This window comes from Pygocentrus nattereri, chromosome 14 (genome assembly GCF_015220715.1).
Source record: "Pygocentrus nattereri isolate fPygNat1 chromosome 14, fPygNat1.pri, whole genome shotgun sequence".
Lineage (NCBI taxonomy): Eukaryota > Metazoa > Chordata > Actinopteri > Characiformes > Serrasalmidae > Pygocentrus > Pygocentrus nattereri.
Window position 1 is genome coordinate 5,027,662 of NC_051224.1, and position 22,120 is coordinate 5,049,781.

Genomic DNA, 22,120 nt, shown 5'->3' on the forward strand with positions numbered 1-22,120 from the left:
CATGCATTTGAGAAATTAGTGTTGTACCAGACATACATTCCCTTACTGTAGCATGGGGAAGAAGTTAAAGTTAACTTATTCAGGTACACGTCCTTCAGTAATAAACCATAAAGCACTCCACTATACTTATTACGCATTGCAATATTAACGATGCAAATTAATTTGTCTACACCCATTTGTATGCACTGACGCACACTGTATACATGCTCCATTTGTTGCTTTGGAAAAGGTCTATGACTGTGCATGTGAATACAGAATTGAAATCTAGCTCTCTTTGTGTCCGGCGTTAGCCTATTAAGCTATAGATCCTGTTCGAAAAGGCCTCTCCTATGAGGAATCTTATTCTAATCCGTCACCATACCTGAAGGCCAACACGCAAGACATTATAAAGCAGAAAAAAAAAAAAAAAAAAAAAAAAGTGTCAAGTCATGACAGAGCATGTGATACAGATAGATAACAACCTCTATTTTACCTTCCTTCAGAACAGATCATGCTATGGAATCTGTAAAGCATTTTGCCAGGATAAGGTTTTGTTCAGTAGGAGTAGGAACACGACTGCTGTGTTGAACTCCATCCCATATTGGCAAAAGCATTAACTACACTGAAGTCAGCACTGTTTTGTATGGTGCTTCAAAAAGTCCAGGGTCAACACTATCCAGTCAACAATACCTTTTATTTCCATCGTCACAAACAAATCTGCTCCTTTTAACATTATATAATCACCATCATCATCATCTCTTAACAGCGTAATATTACAGTTTCCACTGTAAACTAACATAACGGAAAAGAGTACAGTGAAAAGTAAACTGACTGCAAACTACCAACTCTGCTCTAAAATAAGTTGAATTGATGAGCATTTTAAAACAGTCTTAGAAACAGCACAAATAATTCAGGTGTATGAACCAAACTGAAGGATCTGGAAAAAGAAAGTACACCGTAAAGTAACAGTGGGAGACCCGTTTTCCCTGAGCATTGTATTTTAATATAGTGACTGCCTTATGAGGTCAACAATACAGATCCTTTTCTGGGAACTGCTGGGAGTAGAAAGGTAAATGTGTTCTTGTGAATAGAATAGAAAACCTGCTCTGCAAGGGGTGTAACAACGAGACACGTGAGAAGTGCATCATTGTAGGTAAATGAATTCAGCACTTTGAAGGGGCTTTTGAGTTTTACACCTAGCAAAAGACTGAAGGAAAAGCAAGAGGCTTCTCCTTTGGCCTCCTCATATTTTAGTGTATATTTAAAAACCACCCGGTAAGTCACTACTAAGGTAAAGCAGTCTAGAGGAGAAAAGGAGTCTCTGCAGTAGCTTGTGTTCACTAGCTATATGTGCCTAAAAATTCCTGAAAGCACAATGAATTGATTTTAAAAGAATAGATAATAATCTTAAATGAATACCAAAAAGCCCCTCTCACTCTTAGGCCTTGTTTCAATACTTGCCCTTGGCTAAAGACAAAGGAAGAGGTGACAGTTCACAGGTTTGAAAATGAATGGGAAACTTATAACGCTCAACATGGTTGTCTGTTTATAAGGAAACAAACAAGGGGTTTGCTGGTTAAGCAGCAAGTGGGGAAAAGCCCTCAGTCATAGGGATGTGCGCATGCGTAGAAGCCTGGCTTTGGGTCATTTGAGCCAAACACTACAAACTGTGATTTATTTATTTATTTTTTACATTTTTACCAGTGACTTCAAACCTGTTTTGAAACAGTAACGTGACCTTCAGTTTTGGGTTTATAGGTCTGTCCCTATTGAAAGAGAAAAATCTGACGGCTCAAAAGTTTTTTTCACAAATTTGCATTACAGAAGCAAATCTTCACATCTCATCGCTATAAAGTTAGGAAATTCTAAATTACTTGATCGAAGTTGACAATCAACTATCATGTCTGTCACCTAGGAACTGACAATAGGCGCACAACAAATACGTAACAAAAATAATGTTAAAAAAGCAAGTTACCGCTATAAAAAAAAAAAAAAAAAAAAAAAAAAAAAAAGGACAAAACTAAAGTGCAATGAACTAGAGATTAAGAACACTGCAAGGGCTCCCCCTGCTGTTTATCATAGCACCACCACCCCAGTTTCAGTTTCCATTTCTCAGATACTTTAGCCAACCATGTTAACGCTATTCCTGCTAATAAACAAACACAGGTTCAGCTCTGTCTCCTCATTATTTACCACCATCACCGTGATGTTTTATCTGACAAGGCTTCATCAACATGAACGTAAGAAGGTAATAAGAGCGGATGGCGGAGATTGTGTCTGAGATTTTCTAAAGGCAGAAATAGAAAACAAAACATCTCACAAGCACCATTTTGCAATGTAAATAAATGTAATGTCGTTATGCTAATTATAGTAAACATTTGCCTAAAAATGACAGAAACGGATGGTTAAAATAAAAGTTAAGACAGCTCTGGGGTTGTTTTAAAGTTAGGATAGAATTAAGAATTAAGGAAATTCTGCCTAGTTAGGATGTTTGTGTAAGACTGCTTTCTCACTTGGAGTTAGGATTAAGTAAGATTAAGAATTTAAGAACTGTTGTTACATAATAGCTGCTGTCCTAACTTCAGTCTAAAGTTGTCATGACAACTAAACAGATAAGATTTCAGAGTTAAGATGTGTCTATAATGCAGCTTCTGGTTCTGTATGACTGGACTTTGCTGCTTGGGGCATTGCCTAAATGGCCAGCAAGTGGACAGACCATCTTAGAAGGACCTTGCCTAGGCTAGGTTAGCCAGAGTGAGCTAATTATCAGGCCATTCAAACTTTATAATGCAGTTTTTAAAAGAAAAAAAAAGTTTGAGAATTTTTTTTTTGAGAAGTCTGAACATAATGTACATACACTGTGTAAAAAACCGCTTTGCTTGGTGATGTTTGCTTCAAAACTAGTATATGACCTTTATTGTTTGTTGTTGCTAGCTGTGAAACCTTTAGCTAGCTAAATAGAAAGCCAGCAGAGCAAGAAAGTTGAATCAGAATGACAGGCTGGGCCCATCTGAAACTCCACTTGGGCTGAAGTGGAACGGCCCTTAAGGTGGCGTCAGGGATCTCTCTCAAAGAGAAAATGGTGAGGCCGAGTTGGTGAGGGCTTGTTAAAAATAGTGTTGAAACAGGCAGCAAGTCAACAAAAGTCATAAGTATGTGGACAGCTATAACTTTTGCTTTGGTATGTTGTTTACTCCAGCATATTTAATTTTGTGAGTAATCATTTTGTTTTAAAAGTTAAAGTGCAGAACGTCAGCGTTAAAATGAGCTTATTTACATTTAAACTCTTTGAAGCGGGTCCCCATTGGAGAAACATTGCACTATATAGTGTGTCAGCCATGTAGCAGCATTTTCTGAATTCTCAATGATAAAACTTATGGTTGTTCCATGGTCTTTCTCCAGTCAGTTCAAATGCTATCTAGTGTATAATGAACCGTTTTGAAAACAGCACTATGGTGAGTGAATACCATAGTAAATACCCAAGAGGACCATTTCCGAGGGGTCCATAAAAAGTTGGACAATTTAACATGTTTCTCACCAGTGTGGTGTCTTTGTAGGTTGGAGCTGATTTTAAAACAATATTTTGGCTCTGCGTTTGACTAATTTAGTATGATTTTTTTTTCAGTCTCCTTTACCGCTTTTCTACAGCCAGTTGAAAGCCAATACAAACAGGCTCCAGATCTAGAAACAGTTCCATACACCTGTTAGTCCTGATGTGGAGGAGGTAATGATATGACACACAGCTAGTGACAAAACAAGAATGGCCTATTACTTAAGCCCATAAGTATAAAATAGTACACCCAATACAGATGCTAGCACTCTTGAATTACAGCTGACATACTCTGCACTTTAAATTTAGTCATCATCTCAATAAAATCCAACACACTGACATACAGAGCCAAAGTGATAAAAAAGGCCACTTTCCAGTTACTTACATAGTGCTCTGTATCTAGGATTCCTGTGATAGGTTTTAAATATAGCAGCTTGGGGATAGCAGTCTCCAACCACCATCTTGAGAGGTTTTCTGGGGATGTGCCTTTCAATCAACACTGAAGGGCCACATAATGGGCCACAGAGTGGGACAAAACACAACGTAGATGATGATACGAAAAAGACATGAAAACAATACCCCATGCTGGGCAGGGCGGAACTTTCAACCATGGAAACTGTGTCCAGCACAGCAAATGGACAACACATCCGTACGACAAGGAAACAAATTCATTGGTTAAAATCTCACTCATTAAGCTCTTTTGACCCATACTTGCTGGTTTTTGGGTCTTTTCCTTTCTTGCTTTCCTCGTTCCTGACCTGCTTAATTCCACCTTCTTCTCTTGCACAGTCATTCTGTGCAACAATTTCCTTTTCAAGCCAATATTTAAGCTTGATAAATAGTCATCAGCATGTTTAAACTTTTACCACACAAAACTAAGTGCACCAACAGGAGACTTTGACCATCAACCATGCTGGTTGATGGTTAAAACTGGTACCGGCAGAAGCCCTTTTCTAAATCCATCGGTCTTGCCTTTCCTTTCAGGTAGTCTGTTTGTCTGGGTGGCTTTTGAGTTTGTGGAACTTGACACTGTCAAGCTTTTCAAAGCGCTTTCCACAGTGTTCACAGGTGAAGTTGTAGTGAGCCTCGGGTGTATGTTTCTTCATGTGCCAGTTGAGGGAGGCCCGCTGCCGACACTGGTAGCCACAGATTTCACACCTGCAGGGATGGAACCAATAACATAACCACAAAGTTAAACTAATTTGTCCATTAATGAAGAATTGAAACAATGAAATGCTAAGATTACAGTTTAATATATCAATACTTATAGAACACAATAAAATATATGTACCATGAAAAAGACAGATTTAGACCAATAATAGACAGTCTGTGAACTTACAACCAGTGTACAGTAACTGCATTAAAAGCAAAAAAAAAAAAACAGTACCACTACAGTAATAACTAGTACCATTTCTTCTACAAAAATTGAATCTGGAATATATTAATGACCATTTTATTCAAACAGAGGTCAATTTTCTCATCACAGAGCTGGATGTGTATGGCTGGCAGACTACTTCAAATTAGTTTAATATACACAATGACCCTGCAGCCCAGTCTTTGGGTACTGTCTTACAATTTAATAACACCGAATTGCAAAAAAAAGTAATTGTCAGACATTTTATAATCTTAATTTTTTTTAAATCTATTTTTAAACCAAAGACTTTTTAGGCATCCACGGTAACCCCATTATGTTTCTTTTTAAATGCTGAATTAAAAAGTGCATAAAAATATTTAAGCATAAAATGTGCTCAAGTACCACATATCTTATTTTGCCACATTGCTAACCTTTACATGAGTTACAACTAAATCAGACTCACTGTAACGGCGTTTCGCCTGTGTGAGTTCGCCTGTGCACCTCTAAATGGTTCTTGCGTTTGAAGGACTTGCCACATGTCTCACATATAAAGTCTCGCACTCCTGAAAAGACAAAGAGGCTAGTCAACAGTATTTTACAAGCATAGCTTATGGAAGATAAGTAAAAGCACACAAAATTAAGCACCTGAGTGGATGATCATATGGCGATGTAGGTGGTTAGAGAGGTAGAACTTCTTCCCACAGCCTGGATGTGGGCATACTTTTGTCCTGCCTTTCCTGTGCACCAGGTTCACATGATTCTGCAGGACACAGATTTGCAGAACTCCCATTTACTCACCCGCTTCACAAAGAAAACCAATAAATAGGAATAGTGGGATGTAACCATATTTCAGGGGTAGTGTTACAAGACTTACAGAACGATTTTCAAAACAGCAAAAGATCTGATGCATCAGTGCTCATACAAACCCACTTCATCTGACTAAGAAGTTTTATATGCTACGCTCTGCAAAGTAATGTATACCGCAGATAGTTTGGAAGGCATTAGACCTTATCCTGCACACAAATCACAATAAAATCAGTCTCACTAATGAATCTTTCACACTGCATTTTGCATTTAAGGTTAATCAACTAGTTTCCAAAGTCAAATAAACTCAGAACTTAGTGGTAGTAGAAAGAAAAAAAAAGGTACTTAATAGTAGTCACACACTGATAGGTTAGCCATTAACTCCCATGAGAAACACTTTTCTGGAGTGATCAAATATATTCGTTCCTGTGGCTATGGCTGTCTATACTGGAAATGTGGCAATTATAAACAAAATACATTAGTGCACTTTTAATACTAATGAAGAATGTAGATACTACTACTGCAAGCAGTGATTTACATCAGGTTGTTGCTTATGCATGTGTAGAACTTTGGTGGTGTCAACTGTCCTTACCTGGAAGCTGCTGATGGCCACATACACCTGACTGCATCCCTCGTATGGGCAGTGAAACATCTTCAGCATGCCGTCCGCCTCAATGACTGGGCCCCGCCGACTTCTCTTAGAAGATCTGAAGTGTGCAGCAAATATTCAGTTCATTCACACTGGTTTTATTCTTTGGCTTAGAATTAATTCATTTCCATATCTAAAGCTTGCTCAATCTGCTAACTGCTGCCATAGCAACAGGTTTTCAAAAGACCCCGTCACATGGTGAGCTGAACTACAGCATTTATGAAGGCAACAGCTCAGGAATCACAGATGAGTCAATAGGCAACCCCACACCTGTACTTCACACAGACCTGTTGGGGGAGCGCTGCAAATCTTTCTGTGTGTGTGATTCCTCACTGGGCTCCAAAAGCTGCTTTTCATTCAAATCTGAAAAACAGAACATCAACACAGTCAGTCGAGTGACTGACAATCAATGTGTTGCTTACTTACACATAGAAAAAAATGTCATTGTATTTTGTCAAATTTAAAATGCATTTTATTTAAACAAGTTGTAAAAGCTCCAGTCCTTGAGGGCCAATGGGCAGCACAGATTAAGGATTTCTCTGCCCAGAGACACTCAATTTAACTCTTATCTGCCAGGTTTAGAGAGTGTGTTTGAGGAGGGAATTCATCAAATCGCGCTGGACAAAGACCTACCTTAAAAGGTACTGTTTAGTTATAGTAAATACTGTCTATTTGTGTGGTAATGCAAACTATGTTATCCTACTAATTACATTAAAAGGAAATCTGATTTTTCAAATTGAGTGAAAAATTACAGTGCCAGATTTGTTCCCAGTGGTGGTGATGGGCACCAGTTGTCTGATGTTTTTAATGCCTCTAAAATGTGCCTCACAGAAAACTATTACATGACAGAGTTATGAAAACACTGACTTATTTTACAATAGTTTCGGCCTAAAAATGTCTCCCCCAATGTACAATTAAAGCACCATTTCTACTTCCATTTTTCCTTTCTTTAGAGGACAACCCTCCCCACCTCCCTAAAGGTCCATAAAGAAAAGGTTAAACAAAAAAATGACAATAAAAAAAACAGCATAAGCGATGCCAAGAACATTGACAATCTTCATGATGTACAACGTGCTTCAATATACATTTGATTAACATCTTATATTTGTGTTGAAAGGCATGGGGCGGCAATCTAAATGTGAGCCTCATCATAGGCAGCAGCCCATTTACAGAACAGAGGTTCCCACGTTTTCAGGAAAATATTGTTTCTATTAGTAAACTTATAGTGAAGTCTCTCCATATGCAGCACATTCCCCAGATCCCCAAGCTACTGCTGGAATAGAGGGCTAGCCTTCGACTTCCACTGCAGCAAGATAAAGGCAATAATGTATAGACAGAAATGGCTTGGCCTTACATTTATTAATCCATTAGATTACTCCTGCTGAATAGAGATCAAAAATAGCAACTGGTGCAATAATTTTATTAACAGATTTTGATTTATAGTTGAATATAAGCATCCAAAAGGAATTTAGTTTAGGACAGGACCAGAACTGATGAGTAGATGGGTAGATGTTCTGGTCTCTTATTTACACTCATCACATAATGGAGAGATGTTGGGATATATAACATGAGGCTTGGACCTAAGAATACTGGAGTCTGTGAACTACTTTGTATTGTACTAATGTATGTCTGGTATTTATAGAACTACTGAGTGTTCTGTCAAAAGTAAACCTTTGGGGACCCTGAACTGCAGCATATAAAGGCTTTGAACTGCAATCTGTAATATCTGCATTTCCCTCTTTCAATCATGTGATGTAAATGAAAAGCACAAACGCCATTAAGCCAACCAAGCAATGACTTGATTCACTGCTATTTTTTATTATTGATATTACTGATGATGTTGATTAATAGCCTTAATCTCATATTCTGTTGAATATTGCAGACATTTTGAAAAATCAGTGGAATTACCCATTAAGCATAAACTTAACACTGCAAGCGCATGGTGCAATAAACTACCAGACTACAGTAGAGGAGAGCAGGCTTGCACAGCTTTCATTCTGTTACATATATTCCCATTAAACCACTTATTAAAAATGAGCTCTACTTGAGAATAATGTAAAATCTTCACAACAGTGGTCTCCAACCCTGGTCCTGTACAGCTACCTTTCTGCCTGGGAAGGTTGATTAGCTGTGGCCAATTTGCCACACCTGCTTCAGCAAAATCAGCCTCCTCCCAAATCCCTGATTGGCTGAATCAGATGCATCAGAGGTAAATAAGGGGCAGACCTACTTACTGGATACAGGTTGGAAGTAAACTTTCAGGACCAGGTTTGGAGATCACTGCTTTGAGTGATTCAAGCACAATGCACTTCTCGCACCTGTGATGTTATCAGTCTCTGGTATGCTGCTTCGGAGCACTGCTCCTGATTGGCACATCTGGTTATAGGCCACGCCATCAATCACTGTGCAGGTGACTTCCTCCACATTCCCACTGCCCATGTTGAGCTGAATGCCTTCAGATGTTAGAGCTTCATAACTGGGACCTGTGATTATGATAAGCTAGCAAGAGCAGTGAGCAGAAAACAGCAAGAGAGAGAGAGAGCAAGTGAGAAAAGGTAAATCAAAAAAGGATTACATGGATGCCTTTAGTCTGATCATTCATAATAAACAAAATACTGTTGCCAGCAGATGATACTTTGGTGGCTGCTACTCTAATCCACTTTCCTCTGTGGTCCTAGATCAGACAAATATTTAACGTGGCCAAGCAACCACAGTGAAATCAGTCAGATTAGAATTAATGAATATGCGGTAGAAAGAAGGCAATTTTCAAATCGCAAAAGTTGCAATTTTATTGATATCCCACATTATTCAATGTTATCTTAATTTGGGAAATTTAACCTAATAATGCACAGCTTGCGAACTGTCAGTCTGGCACACTACATTCAGCGTTTAGGTCTCAAGTTTGAGAAAGAAAGAAAAAAAAACAAAAAACAAAAAAAAACATATGTGCTAGTCTTCCGGTCAAAGAAAATGGGTTTGTAGTTGAATGATACAGAAAATAAATTAATTTACACTCACATTATTAATTATAAAACTGCAGTTATATATTTCTCAAATTACTTAGCCATAGGATGCAGTCAGTGTCATTATCCACTGTTAGTGTGTTGACGCTGGCTAAATACTGGGAAAAAAACTGATCTGATATTTGGGGATTTATCTAAATTTAACTGGAAAGAAACTACTGAAATCAAGCAGCGTCCAAAAAACAACTTTCACAAAGTTGTCAACAGGGATAGACCAATCCTGCATTCTCTGTTCTGATACCAATTCAGATACCTGAAAAATCCAATGGAATAAAAGATAAAATACTTGTTTTTAATTACTGTATAATACTAAAAGAGTTATAGTATGAATATTATATTACATCAGTCAAAATGCAAAAAAAAAAAAAAGAAAAGAAAAATACAGCTTAATCGTTTATCTGACCTATCTGAGAAAAAACAGGGTGTCACAGAACATAGTACATGTATATTCATAGATTTATGTTCTCTGGGACTTTACCTTAAATAAAATAAACAAATGTATGTTTCATAGTTAAAGTGGGCTACTGGACAATTTGCTGTTGTCATTTTAACGACTATGACTAACAGTATTAAATACAGATCAATCTTTTGTGGTTATGCGATTCATTCAATAATTCTATTTGTGGCAACAGCAATTACTGATTACAAAATTGTGTGAGCGCAGTTCATTATAGGCTAGAAGTGTGTTCACACAGGAAAAACTGTGCAAAAAGTTGGAACTGAGCAATACTGTGAATATAATTTCATTGTATGTAATTGAGCTCCAACATGTCTCCATGCGACATACCTGAGATCCTTCCAATGTGGCCCGCTGGTCTGGCAACTCACAGCTGCCCACCACACTCTGAAGCGCCTGGGTCTCGAACAACTCCCCCTGCACTGGAGCAGCTGCCATTGGTGTGTGACCTGCGCTTTCTGAAAGTGTGTGGGCACCGCCTTCCTCCACACCTCCTCTGACATGACTGTCCCCGTCTGATCCCTCCAGGCTGTCCATTAAAGATGCTGTGACCACCACACACTCGTAATCCTCCGTCACGGCCCTGCCCCTTCCTGCACTTTCGGCCTTCAGGTCGGCTGCCTCTGTAGGAAATCTTTCTGTTGCCAGATCCTGGTCTGAAGCTATGTGTTCAGACTCAGGCACGGTTGGCTCCCCCTCTGGTCCTACGCCCACCTCCCAGGTGGCCTGGTTCACCAGTGACTGAGAAGACGTGATGGAGAGCCGGTCAGCTACAGGAGCTCCTGGGAGCTGACTAAGAGTTGTGGAGCACATCTGATGGGCCACTTCTGACACTTGTGCTGTGGCACTCTCCAACTCGTCTGGTGCATCTGAACAAACAAGACACATTTGTGGTCCCAGCGATGACTACTACACCACGGCTATGACAGCTCAATGCAGCATATAACAGAATGCCCCTTAAGAGCTGGTTCATCCCCTTAAACTCCATGGAAATTGAAGTGAGTCCACACTGAAATTAAATGACTATATAACTTATTCACAGTTAATCTAACAAATTAACCAACTAGGGCTAAAATAACTGAATAACAAGGCTGAAGTGGCTAAAAGCATCCGAGCACCTTAAAAAGGACACGCATGCATAACCATACCAAAATAAAATAAGTTGCTTTTTGCTGTGCTTTAGGGAATTCTGATCTTTGATTTATAACTGAATCACACCTGACAGTTGGCTTTGGTTTAGCACTCTTTGAGCAGCCCTGGTACTGAGGCCACCAGCAGCTGCAGCAGTCTCAACAGCCCTTTTTTCTTCTGGCTCCTCCCTAGCGTCGTCCTCGTCCTCAGACTCACTAGCACCTCCTGCAGCCCATGAGATGTGTTGTACAAAAGAATGTTCAGCATCACACTGCCACAGCACAGAGGTGGACAGACCCAGCGTTGGCTCCACTGCCCGAAGTTCAGGCTCATGAGGACATGTCTGGCAGTGCTCCTGGTACCAGCTCACTAAGCTGTGCAAACTGGTGACAGCCACCTTTTTCCCTACCAAAAAAAAGAAAGAAATAATTCACTAAATTTCACAAACGTGTTCCTCTAGTTTCGTCAGTGCTATGCTTTGTCCCTAGCATTAACTATTCATGAATTTCCATTGTTCTGAACTTCCATCAAGAGAACGTGGCCAAGATTTAGGTCTCATTTTAGCCTAATACACATGTTAAAGAGCTCTGTCAGCTTTTCAAAATTTGTGCATATTTACATAATTAAGATACAGATAATTAATTATTTAATGTTTGACGTGTGAAAGGGTTAACTCTGCTCTAACTCTGCTCTAAGCAGACTTTGCAGCAAGCATAGCTACTGTCCTTGGCAGTTTTGCACAAACAACTTGCTCCTCTTATCGGGACAACATTCTGTCCAGAACCATTTGTTCTCTTTCGTAGGTAAGATTATCGTACACAGAGCAGAAGCCCCCCTCCTTTGGGCAGTTCCGGTGGTCCGTGAGTGTCAGCCTAGCATTTCATGACTGTTAGACAACTTATTTGGGTCCACCCTGTTTGCTTGTACGCAACAGGGCAGGACGTGTTTGTATAAAAGAAGGAGTGCCCTTCTTTCTTTGTGCAGAAGACTTAATAAACTCTTTGATTGATTAAGAGAGTCGTTCTGTCTTCCTGCACCGAGCGCTCCCGCTGCAACTGAGGCTTTCCACAGGACAGGTGATCCACTCTCTGGTTCCTCTTCATGAACGGACCAAAAACGGCCGGTCCTTTCAAATGGTGACCTCCGACGTGTTCTCTTCACCCAGGTAAGTCCAATTAATCGTTTTTGGACCTCTACCTGGTTGTCGAGATCACCTGGGTGTTCAGAGCGAACCGACCCAGCCCTGTCGGGTGGGCGGGAGTACGAGAGTGAGAGTAGAGAGGGTACATTTAAACCTAAGCGCTTAGTGGGAGACAGGGAACGTCCTATAGTGGAAACTCTCAGTACAGCTCTCACTGTATTTTTCCATACTGGGCACATCGTTCCAACCAGAGCCGGAAGAGACACCGGCTGCATGGATGCGTAGATGTAATTTGGGTTTGTCCAACCTAGCTGGTTGGACCGAAGGTAATCGGCAAATACCCGCATACCCCAGGGAGGGCACTTTCGATGTGGGCTATTTGGGTTCCGCACATCGCATGATTAATGAGGGCATAGGGGATCCTGGATGAGACCTATCTTACATGAATGAAAGCTATAAATCGTGGTATGACGTGAAAAAGGTGTGGGGTGAACCGAATAAACTCTCTTTATGTGTGTGAAGTTTGGTTTTATGCCATCTGCGCTCAGCCTTTCTGCATTCTCTCTTTTGGGTCTGTGCTGCTACAGTGATGATATCAGCGGTACATGTTTTCAAAACAAGCATGGACCCTGTGTCCAAATTATCTTTCCCATTCCAGTTCGTATCAGAAGCAGAAAGAACAAGGAGTTTAGGTCAGATACTGTGAATACATCCAACCTGCAGTATGTTGGAGGTAACTCACAGTCTTTGAAACAAAGTGCACAGGTTATTAAGTTAGCTCTACTGAATATCAGATCTCTTACAAATAAGTCTTATATAATTAATGATTTAATTACAACTCACAGGCTTGATTTCATGCTTTTAACAGAGACATTAAACTCATATAGTGCTGATATTGTGTTAACTGAGACGGCTCCACCAAACTTTAACTTTTTAAATGTTTCACGCACCGGCAAGAAAGGCGGAAGTGTAGCAATGCTGTTTAATGATACTTTCCAATGCAAGCAGTTACCACTTGGTGATTTCACATCTTTTGAATATTTAGATGCAATTTTAAAGGGGGCACAAAGAATATTATTAGTAACTGTCTACAGACCTCCAAGGTACAATGCTAATTTTATTGATGACTTCACAGATATGTTATCTTTTATTTCTACTGAATTTGATCATTTTGTTATTGCTGGTGATTTTAACATTCATATTGATAATCACAAGGATAATTACGCCAAAGAACTCTATGATGTACTTGAATCTTTTGAACTTTCTCAGCATGTGACTGGAAGCACACATTGCCATGGTCACACTTTGGATGTGGTTATCTCAAAGGGTCTTAACATTTCAGCCTCTATTAAGGATGTTGCATTGTCTGATCACTGCTGTGTATTTTTTAAAATATGGACTTCAATCCACAGCAGTGCCAGGCAAGTTAGGTTTAAGAAAAGACAGATAAATAACAGGACAGCTGCACTTTTTGTTACCAAAATGTGCTCTTCACCTTGCCAACCATCTGAATCATGACCTTCCTGTTGTGTCTCTCAATGTATCTGGTGTTGATTATAATTTTCTCATTGATACCGGCGCCACGCTCTCTTCGCTATGAGGGGCCTTTATCATCTAGAATCACTAGCTCTGTGGGTATTACAGGACAGCCCTTCTCATCTCCGTATACGCCCCCACTTCAGGTTGTATGCGCTGTTCCTCGTTCCCGATTTTCATGGTATTTCGCATCGGGAACGAAGAGGGGTAAAGCGTGACATGTCCGAATTGTTTTGCATTCACAATTTGAACTCTGCCGTTGATCGCATATTAGACCGTTGTCTTACATGTGCACAGAATAACCCAAAACCGGCCGGACCGCACCAAGTTCTTCCTAAACCGGAAACACCTTTCCAAGAATGGCAAATCGATTTCACACACATGACGACTGTAGGGCCTCACAAATATTTACTGGTCTTAGTAGATAAATTTTTCGTTGGACAGAGGCGTTCCCATGCAATAAAGAAAATGCAAATACAGTTGTGACAAAACTATGCCAAGAAATCATACCGCGTTACGGTGTCCCCTTAGGAATAGACTCTGACAAAGGCACACCGTTCACCTCCAAAGTCACACAGATGCTCGCGAAGCACCTGAGCATAGACTGGGCTTTCCACATCCCCCATCACCCTCAATCCTCAGGTATGGTCGAAAGGGTTAATCGGACTATAAAAGGGCGGTTATGAAAGGCCATGCAGACGCAGAACACTACTAATTGGGTGAAGGTTTTACCTGTAGTTTTGGCCAAACTGCGGATGGCGCGCACAGACACTCTGGGTGGTCTGTCGCCGTATGAAATTGTCATGGGACGTCCGTTCCCCCTCCCATGGCGTCAGAAATCGGCTCTGGGGGGAACGGCGGACTTGGATGTGCGTCGCAGCGAGTACACCGCAGGGTTGTTAACTGTTCTGAATGAATACTGGGAGAGGGTCAACCAAACTATCACAGACCCTCCCAAGGTCCCAACTCATGCTTTTAAGCCGGGCGATCAGGTATTGGTCAAGAAATTTGAGAGAAAGGGTTTTTCAGACTCCCCTTTCTCTGAACCCACTACTGTACTCGCTGTCACACGCACGGGGGTATTAACCGATCTTTTTCCACAGTGGATTCATGCCTCCAGATGTCAGTCAGCCCCGCAGTGATGTATATACATGTTAGACGTCTAACTATTTTTGTTTCCTATCTCTAACCTGTCCTGTGTTACAGAAGTATGTTGCAACTAATATTAATCCTGTGCCTGGTGGAACGTGCTGGCGGATCCCCCATGGATAACGTTTTCTGGCAGTATGCTAACTGGACTGCCAAGCAGTACACCAATGACTCCTGCTACGTGTGTCACCTGATGCCCTCCAGTGTGAACAAGCACTCCATGGTCACGGCCCCTCAGGATCTCTCTGCTACTCTGCAGGCTGTAGCACACATCTGTCTGTCTCCTGACTGTTTGAATGTTACTCATTATGATTACCCTCACATTAATTATTCTCTTTCTTTATCACAGGATTTTTGTTCTAAAACTCGCAACACTACAGATCTTGCTACATGTTTGCAGTACATTCTTAAATATGTCCTTACTAACTCCTTACTAACTACTTACTCCTTATTTTGCCATGGCTGTCCCCATTATCTGTATGGTTTTGCTGTTGTTGTGTTTGGGTCCTTGTTTTTTTCAGATGCTTCATGGAAAGGGTCTACGCGCTGGCCTCTGCGATGCGACCCCCGCGGCCCGTATACCAGCCTCTCATCTCCAGCACCAACCATATGTATGTGTGTTCTCACGCACCACTGTGACTCGCCCTGTTATGCCTCACCAGTTGGTGAGGCATAAAAGAGGGGAATGAAAGGGTTAACTCTGCTCTAACTCTGCTCTAAGCAGACTTTGCAGCAAGCATAGCTACTGTCCTTGGCAGTTTTGCACAAACAACTTGCTCCTCTTATCGGGACAACATTCTGTCCAGAACCATTTGTTCTCTTTCGTAGGTAAGATTATCGTACACAGAGCAGAAGCCCCCCTCCTTTGGGCAGTTCCGGTGGTCCGTGAGTGTCAGCCTAGCATTTCATGACTGTTAGACAACTTATTTGGGTCCACCCTGTTTGCTTGTACGCAACAGGGCAGGACGTGTTTGTATAAAAGAAGGAGTGCCCTTCTTTCTTTGTGCAGAAGACTTAATAAACTCTTTGATTGATTAAGAGAGTCGTTCTGTCTTCCTGCACCGAGCGCTCCCGCTGCAACTGAGGCTTTCCACAGGACAGGTGATCCACTCTCTGGTTCCTCTTCATGAACGGACCAAAAACGGCCGGTCCTTTCAACGTGAAATGCTCTGCTCTAGAGAAACTTAGTGAGTCAGAATTGTTAACAGTGGTGGTGATAGGAACCAGCCACATTAACCAACGCCTCCACACAAAGTTACTACATGAATTTATTGCAAGCGCACTGCCTGAACACTGAACTAAATGTTACACTAGTCTTTATATTTCTGGTTTAAAATGTAATTTTTGAAAAACAATAGTGGTAAAGAATTGCATGCAGGTCACTGTAAGGCAAAACAGTCCCGAAGATAAATATTTTTTTGGATTTCCCACCTTTCTACTTTTAACATCATTACACATAAAAACTCTACAGTCACTGCTTGGTTTTGGATAGTTAATAAAATAACTGTGTGCTATAGACACGGGTTCCCTTCAATAACACTGTACAGAGTCAGTAAGTAAAAGTGGGCAACATGACTATACACTCACCGGCCACTTTATTAGGTACACCTTGCTAGTAAAAGGTTGGACCCCCTTTTGCCTTCAGATCTGCCTTAATTCTTCGTGGCACACTTTCAAGGTGTTGGAAACGTTCCTCAGAGATTTTGGTTGGTTATTCGAGTTCCTGTTGCCTTTCTATCATCTGGAACCAGTCTGCCCATTCTCCTCTGACATCAACAAGGCATTTTCGTCCACACAACTGACCGCTTACTGGATATTTCCTCTTTTTCGGACCGTTCTCTGTAAACCCTAGAGATGGTTGTGTGTGAAAATCCCAGCAGATCAGCAGTTTCTGAAATACTCAGACCAGCCCGTCTGGCACCAACAACCACGCCACGTTCAAAGTCCCTTAAATCCCCTTTCTTCCCCGTTCTGATGCTCGGTCAGCACTTCAGCAAGTTGTCTTGACCACCTCTACATGCCTAAATGCTTTGAGTTGCGGCCGTGTGATTGGCTGATTAGCTATTTGTGTTAAACAATTGAACAGGTACCTAATAAAGTGGCCGGTGAGTGTATATTTCTATCACCCACGCATCAGTAAGTTTTTCTACAATGCCTCATTTCACATCACAAAACTTTGAATGGCTTTGTTTACATCTCTACTATTAATTCATGCAGAAAACCTGAAAAACATACAGACCTCTCCATTAACAGAGTAAACGTACCCTTTAAGTAGCCTCTTTCTTCATGTTTTCTCATATCAGTATTTACCTAATGGCAGCTGGCTTCATGTCACTCAAACAATAATGTTAATTTTGTAATCACCAATTTCACACAAGATGCTTTATTTGTCTGAATCTACAAAATACTTACATCTCTTATATAAAATCTGGGTTCAAGCTAACAAGAGACTGAGCCTGATGGCAAATTTAAGCAGGAAAATGAAAATCTTCTTTTCAAGGGGTTTCAAGCATTGGTTGACACAGGATAAAACCAATGTGGTGATCACCCACATGCATGGAACTATTACAAAAATATCTCGGACATAAATACATTTGAATGCGTTCACCTTTTTTCTGGTTTCTGCACAGTTCTGGAGCCGTCTTCTTCCTATCAGTCACAACAGAGCACAGTTATTACAAAACTATGGCTGTTATGCTATAAAACGTAACCTTTTCCAACCAATAAGAAGCAGTGAAAAAAAATCCTTGAAATGCCTGGATACTGCGAAGCTAAAAGAATTACTTTTAATGTACTTTAGTCAATGTGGATATTTCCTACATTGAAGTCCAATTCAAAGGACCTTATAAACGGAATGTTCACAAGATATTTGTAGAACAAAAAATGTAAACACACATTTGCATTTTTGATGCTTGTTCAGTTGCAATAATACAAAATGTAAAATGAACTTTACATAATAAAAACTACTGTAATAAATTCCTCCCATTCTAATATTTAACTGAACATAAATGTGCCTTGAGTTTGGTCTTAAGACAGATTTTGAACTTTGGCCATAAACTGTGCCTCATTACCTTATTACATACTTGAAAATAGATGTCTTTCAAATGTTCTTTTATGGTTCTATTAGGAACCATTTCAAGCTTAAATGCTTGTGTGCATGGTGAAATGGTTCTTCAGACTGATGGAGAATGTGTTGTATGTGGTTCTATACAGCACCAAAATGGGGTCTTCTATTGCTTCAAGCTTGCCATCATAAGAATAGCAGAGCGCTTAGTGGTGCTATATAGAATCATTTTCAAAAAGGTTCTACACAGAACCAGAAACAACACATCCTCCATCAATCTGAAGAACCAGTTCACCACGCAACCATTTAAGGATGAAACTGTTCTATACAGAACTACCGGTTCTAAACCTTTACTCACGAACCCTTGAAGTACCATCTTTAAGCACGCCTGGCTGTTTTAATATGTAAATGATATAATCACATTCACACGCATTGAAACAGGTAACCACTTCATGCCTGGGAGATTTGAAACAAAGCACAAACACATGAAGCAGAAGCCAAAAAGCTCGTCTGACTGTACTGGACATCATGAGAAGTTGTGGCCAGCAAGCCACCTGTATTATTTCTGTATTATTTGGTGGTTGGTTAGTGTAGTGGGTAACACCTCTGCCTTCTACGCTGTAGACTTGGGTTCAATCCCCCACCTGGGTCAGCACCCTACACTATAGCAATAAGAGTCCTTGGGCAAGACTCCTAACACTGCCTTCGCCTGCTTGTGTAAAAATGATCACATTGTAAGTCGCTCTGGATAAGAGCGTCAGCCAAATGCCATAAATGTAAATGTATTTCAAGATGTGGCTAGCAACCAGAGGTCTAAAATTCAGGTCCAGAAAGTAAAAGTCCTTGCCAGGATTTTGTTCCAACTGCCTGGACAGCTCTGCTGGCGGGTTGATCTAACCAGAGAAGCCAGGCTGTTGGAACAAAATCCTGGGGAGGATCGTTACTTTCTGGACCTGAATTTTACACCGCTGCTAGCAACTTCGCCAGACTAGTTAAGCTGACCTTTTGCTGACACTTAAAATGTATAGGTGACGGTCCACGTACGCGCCGTATTTCTGCTGGTATCTCTCTCCGTACGCCGAGTTCAACAGGATTAAATACTCGGCCAGTCCGGCGTCGCTCAGGCTGGTCCTCCGGCGTAGCTCACTCCAAATTTTGTGCGACTCTCCGAGATAAACCCGCCGGACGTCGTACTTCTTTCGCGACTCGAGTCTCCTCTGAGCCCTGTCTGAGTCCGATAGTCGGGGTCGACCCCTGCAACGCCGTAAAACAGCTTTAATTTGGTCCCCGGAGCCGCTAGAGTCCAGACTGTCCGTCTTATCCGAGCACAGAGTCGCCATCTTGCTGTCAGCTGTGAGTTGTTGTGGTTCTTCTTAAAGGGATTTTCGGTTTGAACGGAAGTTGAGGACGCGCCTTTAAAGGAAACCGAGATGTTTTTGCCAGAATGTGAAATGATTTTTTACGCATAAATAATCTGTTATTACTAATATTTCTTTCTTTTATACATATTAATGTCGCGCGGTGAATATAAGACACCAAGCAACACTGACCGAGAGGCAGAAAGATAGCTAACGTTTCACGTGTTTTTGATAGACACGTGCATTGACCAATCGAAACAGAGCAATGTTTTTACGAGCCCAATGTTGGCCAATCAAAATGAAGAGAATTTTCGAGCATCCAATCACCGTCGCAGTGGGCGTTGACTCACGTTCGCGGGAGAAGCAAGTGGTGTTTGTAAGCTAAAAGTTAGCCGGTTAACTAGGTTAGCTATCTGCTTTACCTCAGACTTAAACGGCTGCTTGGCGATATTGGGAAACAAAAAGGCTGCACGTTATATATTTTTATTTCTCTCTTTCTGCCTGGCTAGTTCAAGAGGGATGGTCGATATCCTTGATATCGTTTTTAAACGATTTAGTTTACAGCGCCATGTATCCAGTAACATAAACGTGTCTGCTCTGGAGAATGGCGTTTTGGTGGTAGGAGATGAAAACATCAACAGATCCCTGTTGTTCCTGGCAGCTGTAACAGCTGCTTCAGAATTAGGAATCAAAGTACTGTTTTTCACTCAAAGCCAGTTTCAGAGCCTTCCAGTTAACTTCCAGGGATCCGCCTCCAGTGGCCTGAAGCCTGAATATCTGAAGGTAGGATAACAAAAATAGACCCTCACAGTATGTAAGACAACATAAAAGCACAGTCGAGTGAGACCTCTATTATTTCTGCATGTTTTTAATTGAGAGAACAATAAAAATAACTTTTACAGTTATAAAAGAAAAGGCCAGCTGAGTAAACTCTCTGTCTCTTTCGCATCTCTGCCATTCAGAGATGCAGTGAAAGTAATACAACTTTATTCCATTATAATGCTGGATGGCAGTATTTGATAAGGCTATAACACTTTTATGTAGGCTTTTATTTCTACCATTGATTGCTTTGACAAAATATTGTCACACCCCATCCAATTTTATTGTTTTCTTCTCTGTTCTCACTATTTGGATAGAACTTGCTGCATATTTTTGTATATTTTTATTCGTATATATGCCTGTAGATTTTTCTCTCTCTATTGTATAGTTCTTAATATACACTCACTGGCCACTTAATTAGGTACTCCTTGCTAGTAAAAGGTTGGACCCCCTTTTGCCTTCAGAATTGCCTTAATTCTTCATGGCAGACTTTCAACACGGTGTTGGAAACGTTCCTCAGAGATTTTGGTTGGTTATTTGAGTTCCTGTTGCCTTTCTATCATCTGGAACCAGTCTGCCCGTTCTCCTCTGACCTCTCACATCAACAAGGCATTTCCGTCCACACAACTGACCGCTCACTGGATATTTCCTCTTTTTCGGACCATTCTCTGTAAACCCTAGAGATGGTTGTGCGTGAAAATCCCAGCAGATCAGCAGTTTCTGAAATACTCAGACCAGCCCGTCTGGCACCAACAACCACGCCACGTTCAAAGTCCCTTAAATCCCCTTTCTTCCCCGTTCTGATGCTCGGTCTGCACTTCAGCAAGTTGTCTTGACCACCTCTACATGCCTAAATGCATTGAGTTGCAGCCGTGTGATTGGCTGATTAGCTATTTGTGTTAACAAGCATTTGAACATTGAATTGTACCTAATAAAGTGGCTGGTGAGTGTATATGAACATATATAAAACACTGTCCTGTGTTGTGTGACAGCTACAGACAGCTAAATTTCCTTCGGGATCAATAAAGTATCTATCTATCTATATAGAAAATTAGATTTGTATACCCCAAGACCTTAGATGATCTGCTGGAGGATGTGGCATCCCTTCACGAGCTGGTGGCAGAGGCTGCAGCGCTCCCTTCCTTGGTCATCGTGGACAGTTTGGAGCGGTACGTGTGCGGCCCGGCAGCACAGAACAGACCCCAGCAGGAAACTCAAAGCGCAGCAGCTCATGTGGTGGCCCTTCTGCATGACACAGCTGCTTTCCTCACCCAGAACCTGGAGAATGAGGCCCAGTGCAGGGTCATCGTCTCCATTCAGCCTGAATGGAAAGGCCAAGGTGGGTGTGATCAGTTAGTATTGGACCCCATCCTCTTTGTCTTGGAGCGCTACCTGCAGGTGAGGTGCACCTTAGAAAAGTTGAGGATAGGTGAGGAGCAAAATAAGTGGCTGCTCTGTCTCTCAGGTCCAGGGCTGCAGGTTGATGGGAATAGTACCGCAGAGGAACAACTGCGGTGGCATGTAGTCCTGCAGCCTAATGGGGCACTGGAGTTCTGCCCAGTCAGTCCAGAACCAGGGGAGATACCACAGGGACAAAACCCTGTGGAAGTGAACAATGAGCATGTGCCACTTGCCATCACAGATTCCTAACAAGAAGCCAACATTCGAAAAGTAAACAAATGTGTTTTCTTTTTATGGACTATTCCCTTTGTTTGTTCTCCCTTGCATTACAGATTGCAAAAATAAAGTGGATTAAAAAAAACTATATGCCAAAAACATGAAAGAAAATATGTATTACAGGTTTACAAAGTAAAAAAATTCTAATGTAAGTTTAGTAATATGTGTTAAAATACATTTTGAAATGTAACATTTTGCTTTATATAATAAAGCATGTATTATTGCAGTGCTTTTCAGGTAAGATATGTTCAAATCTTTATACATACACACCCCAATCAGAGGCGTGGGCGACATGGCAGAAATATAACATCACAATACTTTAAAATTTTCATGATACATATCATAAATATTTTTCTTTTTCTCTGATATTGAAACAGATGGAAGTTGGAACAGACAAAGCACCAGTATTGCAAAAACGTAAAAAAAAAA

The 22,120-nt window shown here is 40.9% G+C and overlaps 2 protein-coding genes across 5 annotated transcripts; one reads left to right on the forward strand and one right to left on the reverse strand.

The window, feature by feature from the left end:
• Positions 1-1,967: 1,967 nt before the first annotated feature.
• On the reverse strand, positions 1,968-19,318 carry znf653 (zinc finger protein 653). 2 transcript variants are annotated; one of them, XM_037544713.1, is made up of 10 exons: positions 18,840-19,318; positions 17,382-17,422; positions 11,035-11,352; positions 10,147-10,685; positions 8,655-8,835; positions 6,624-6,699; positions 6,280-6,394; positions 5,529-5,643; positions 5,347-5,446; positions 1,968-4,687 (listed from the first exon to the last, which is right to left on the reverse strand). In XM_037544713.1, the coding sequence occupies exons 1-10, from the start codon at positions 19,175-19,177 to the stop codon at positions 4,510-4,512; spliced, it is 2,001 nt and encodes a 666-aa protein (XP_037400610.1). In that variant the 5' UTR covers positions 19,178-19,318; the 3' UTR covers positions 1,968-4,509. The 2 variants fall into 2 exon arrangements, with proteins under 2 accessions (XP_037400610.1, XP_017575718.2); XM_017720229.2 differs by having other exon boundaries at positions 18,882-19,317.
• Positions 19,319-19,541: 223 nt separating this feature from the next.
• On the forward strand, positions 19,542-21,705 carry swsap1 (SWIM-type zinc finger 7 associated protein 1). 3 transcript variants are annotated; one of them, XM_017720256.2, is made up of 3 exons: positions 19,542-19,978; positions 21,062-21,353; positions 21,480-21,705. In XM_017720256.2, the coding sequence occupies exons 1-3, from the start codon at positions 19,715-19,717 to the stop codon at positions 21,662-21,664; spliced, it is 741 nt and encodes a 246-aa protein (XP_017575745.2). In that variant the 5' UTR covers positions 19,542-19,714; the 3' UTR covers positions 21,665-21,705. The 3 variants fall into 3 exon arrangements, with proteins under 3 accessions (XP_017575745.2, XP_037400611.1, XP_017575744.2); XM_037544714.1 differs by having other exon boundaries at positions 21,062-21,412; positions 21,480-21,671; XM_017720255.2 differs by having other exon boundaries at positions 21,062-21,705.
• The last annotated feature ends 415 nt before the right edge of the window (positions 21,706-22,120 follow it).

Bases quoted from the DNA above. Each gene is read 5' to 3' on its own strand.
- swsap1 (XM_017720255.2), top strand. From the start codon at position 19,715: ATGGTCGATATCCTTGATATCGTTTTTAAACGATTTAGTTTACAGCGC. The intron at 19,979-21,061 runs GTAGGATAACAA...CTATCTATATAG, and splicing joins TGAAGCCTGAATATCTGAAG to AAAATTAGATTTGTATACCC.
- znf653 (XM_037544713.1), bottom strand. From the start codon at position 19,177: ATGGCGACTCTGTGCTCGGATAAGACGGACAGTCTGGACTCTAGCGGC. The intron at 6,700-8,654 runs GTGCGAGAAGTG...TCTGTTTTTCAG, and splicing joins AGAGACTGATAACATCACAG to ATTTGAATGAAAAGCAGCTT. The intron at 5,447-5,528 runs GTGCTTAATTTT...TTGTCTTTTCAG, and splicing joins CCATATGATCATCCACTCAG to GAGTGCGAGACTTTATATGT.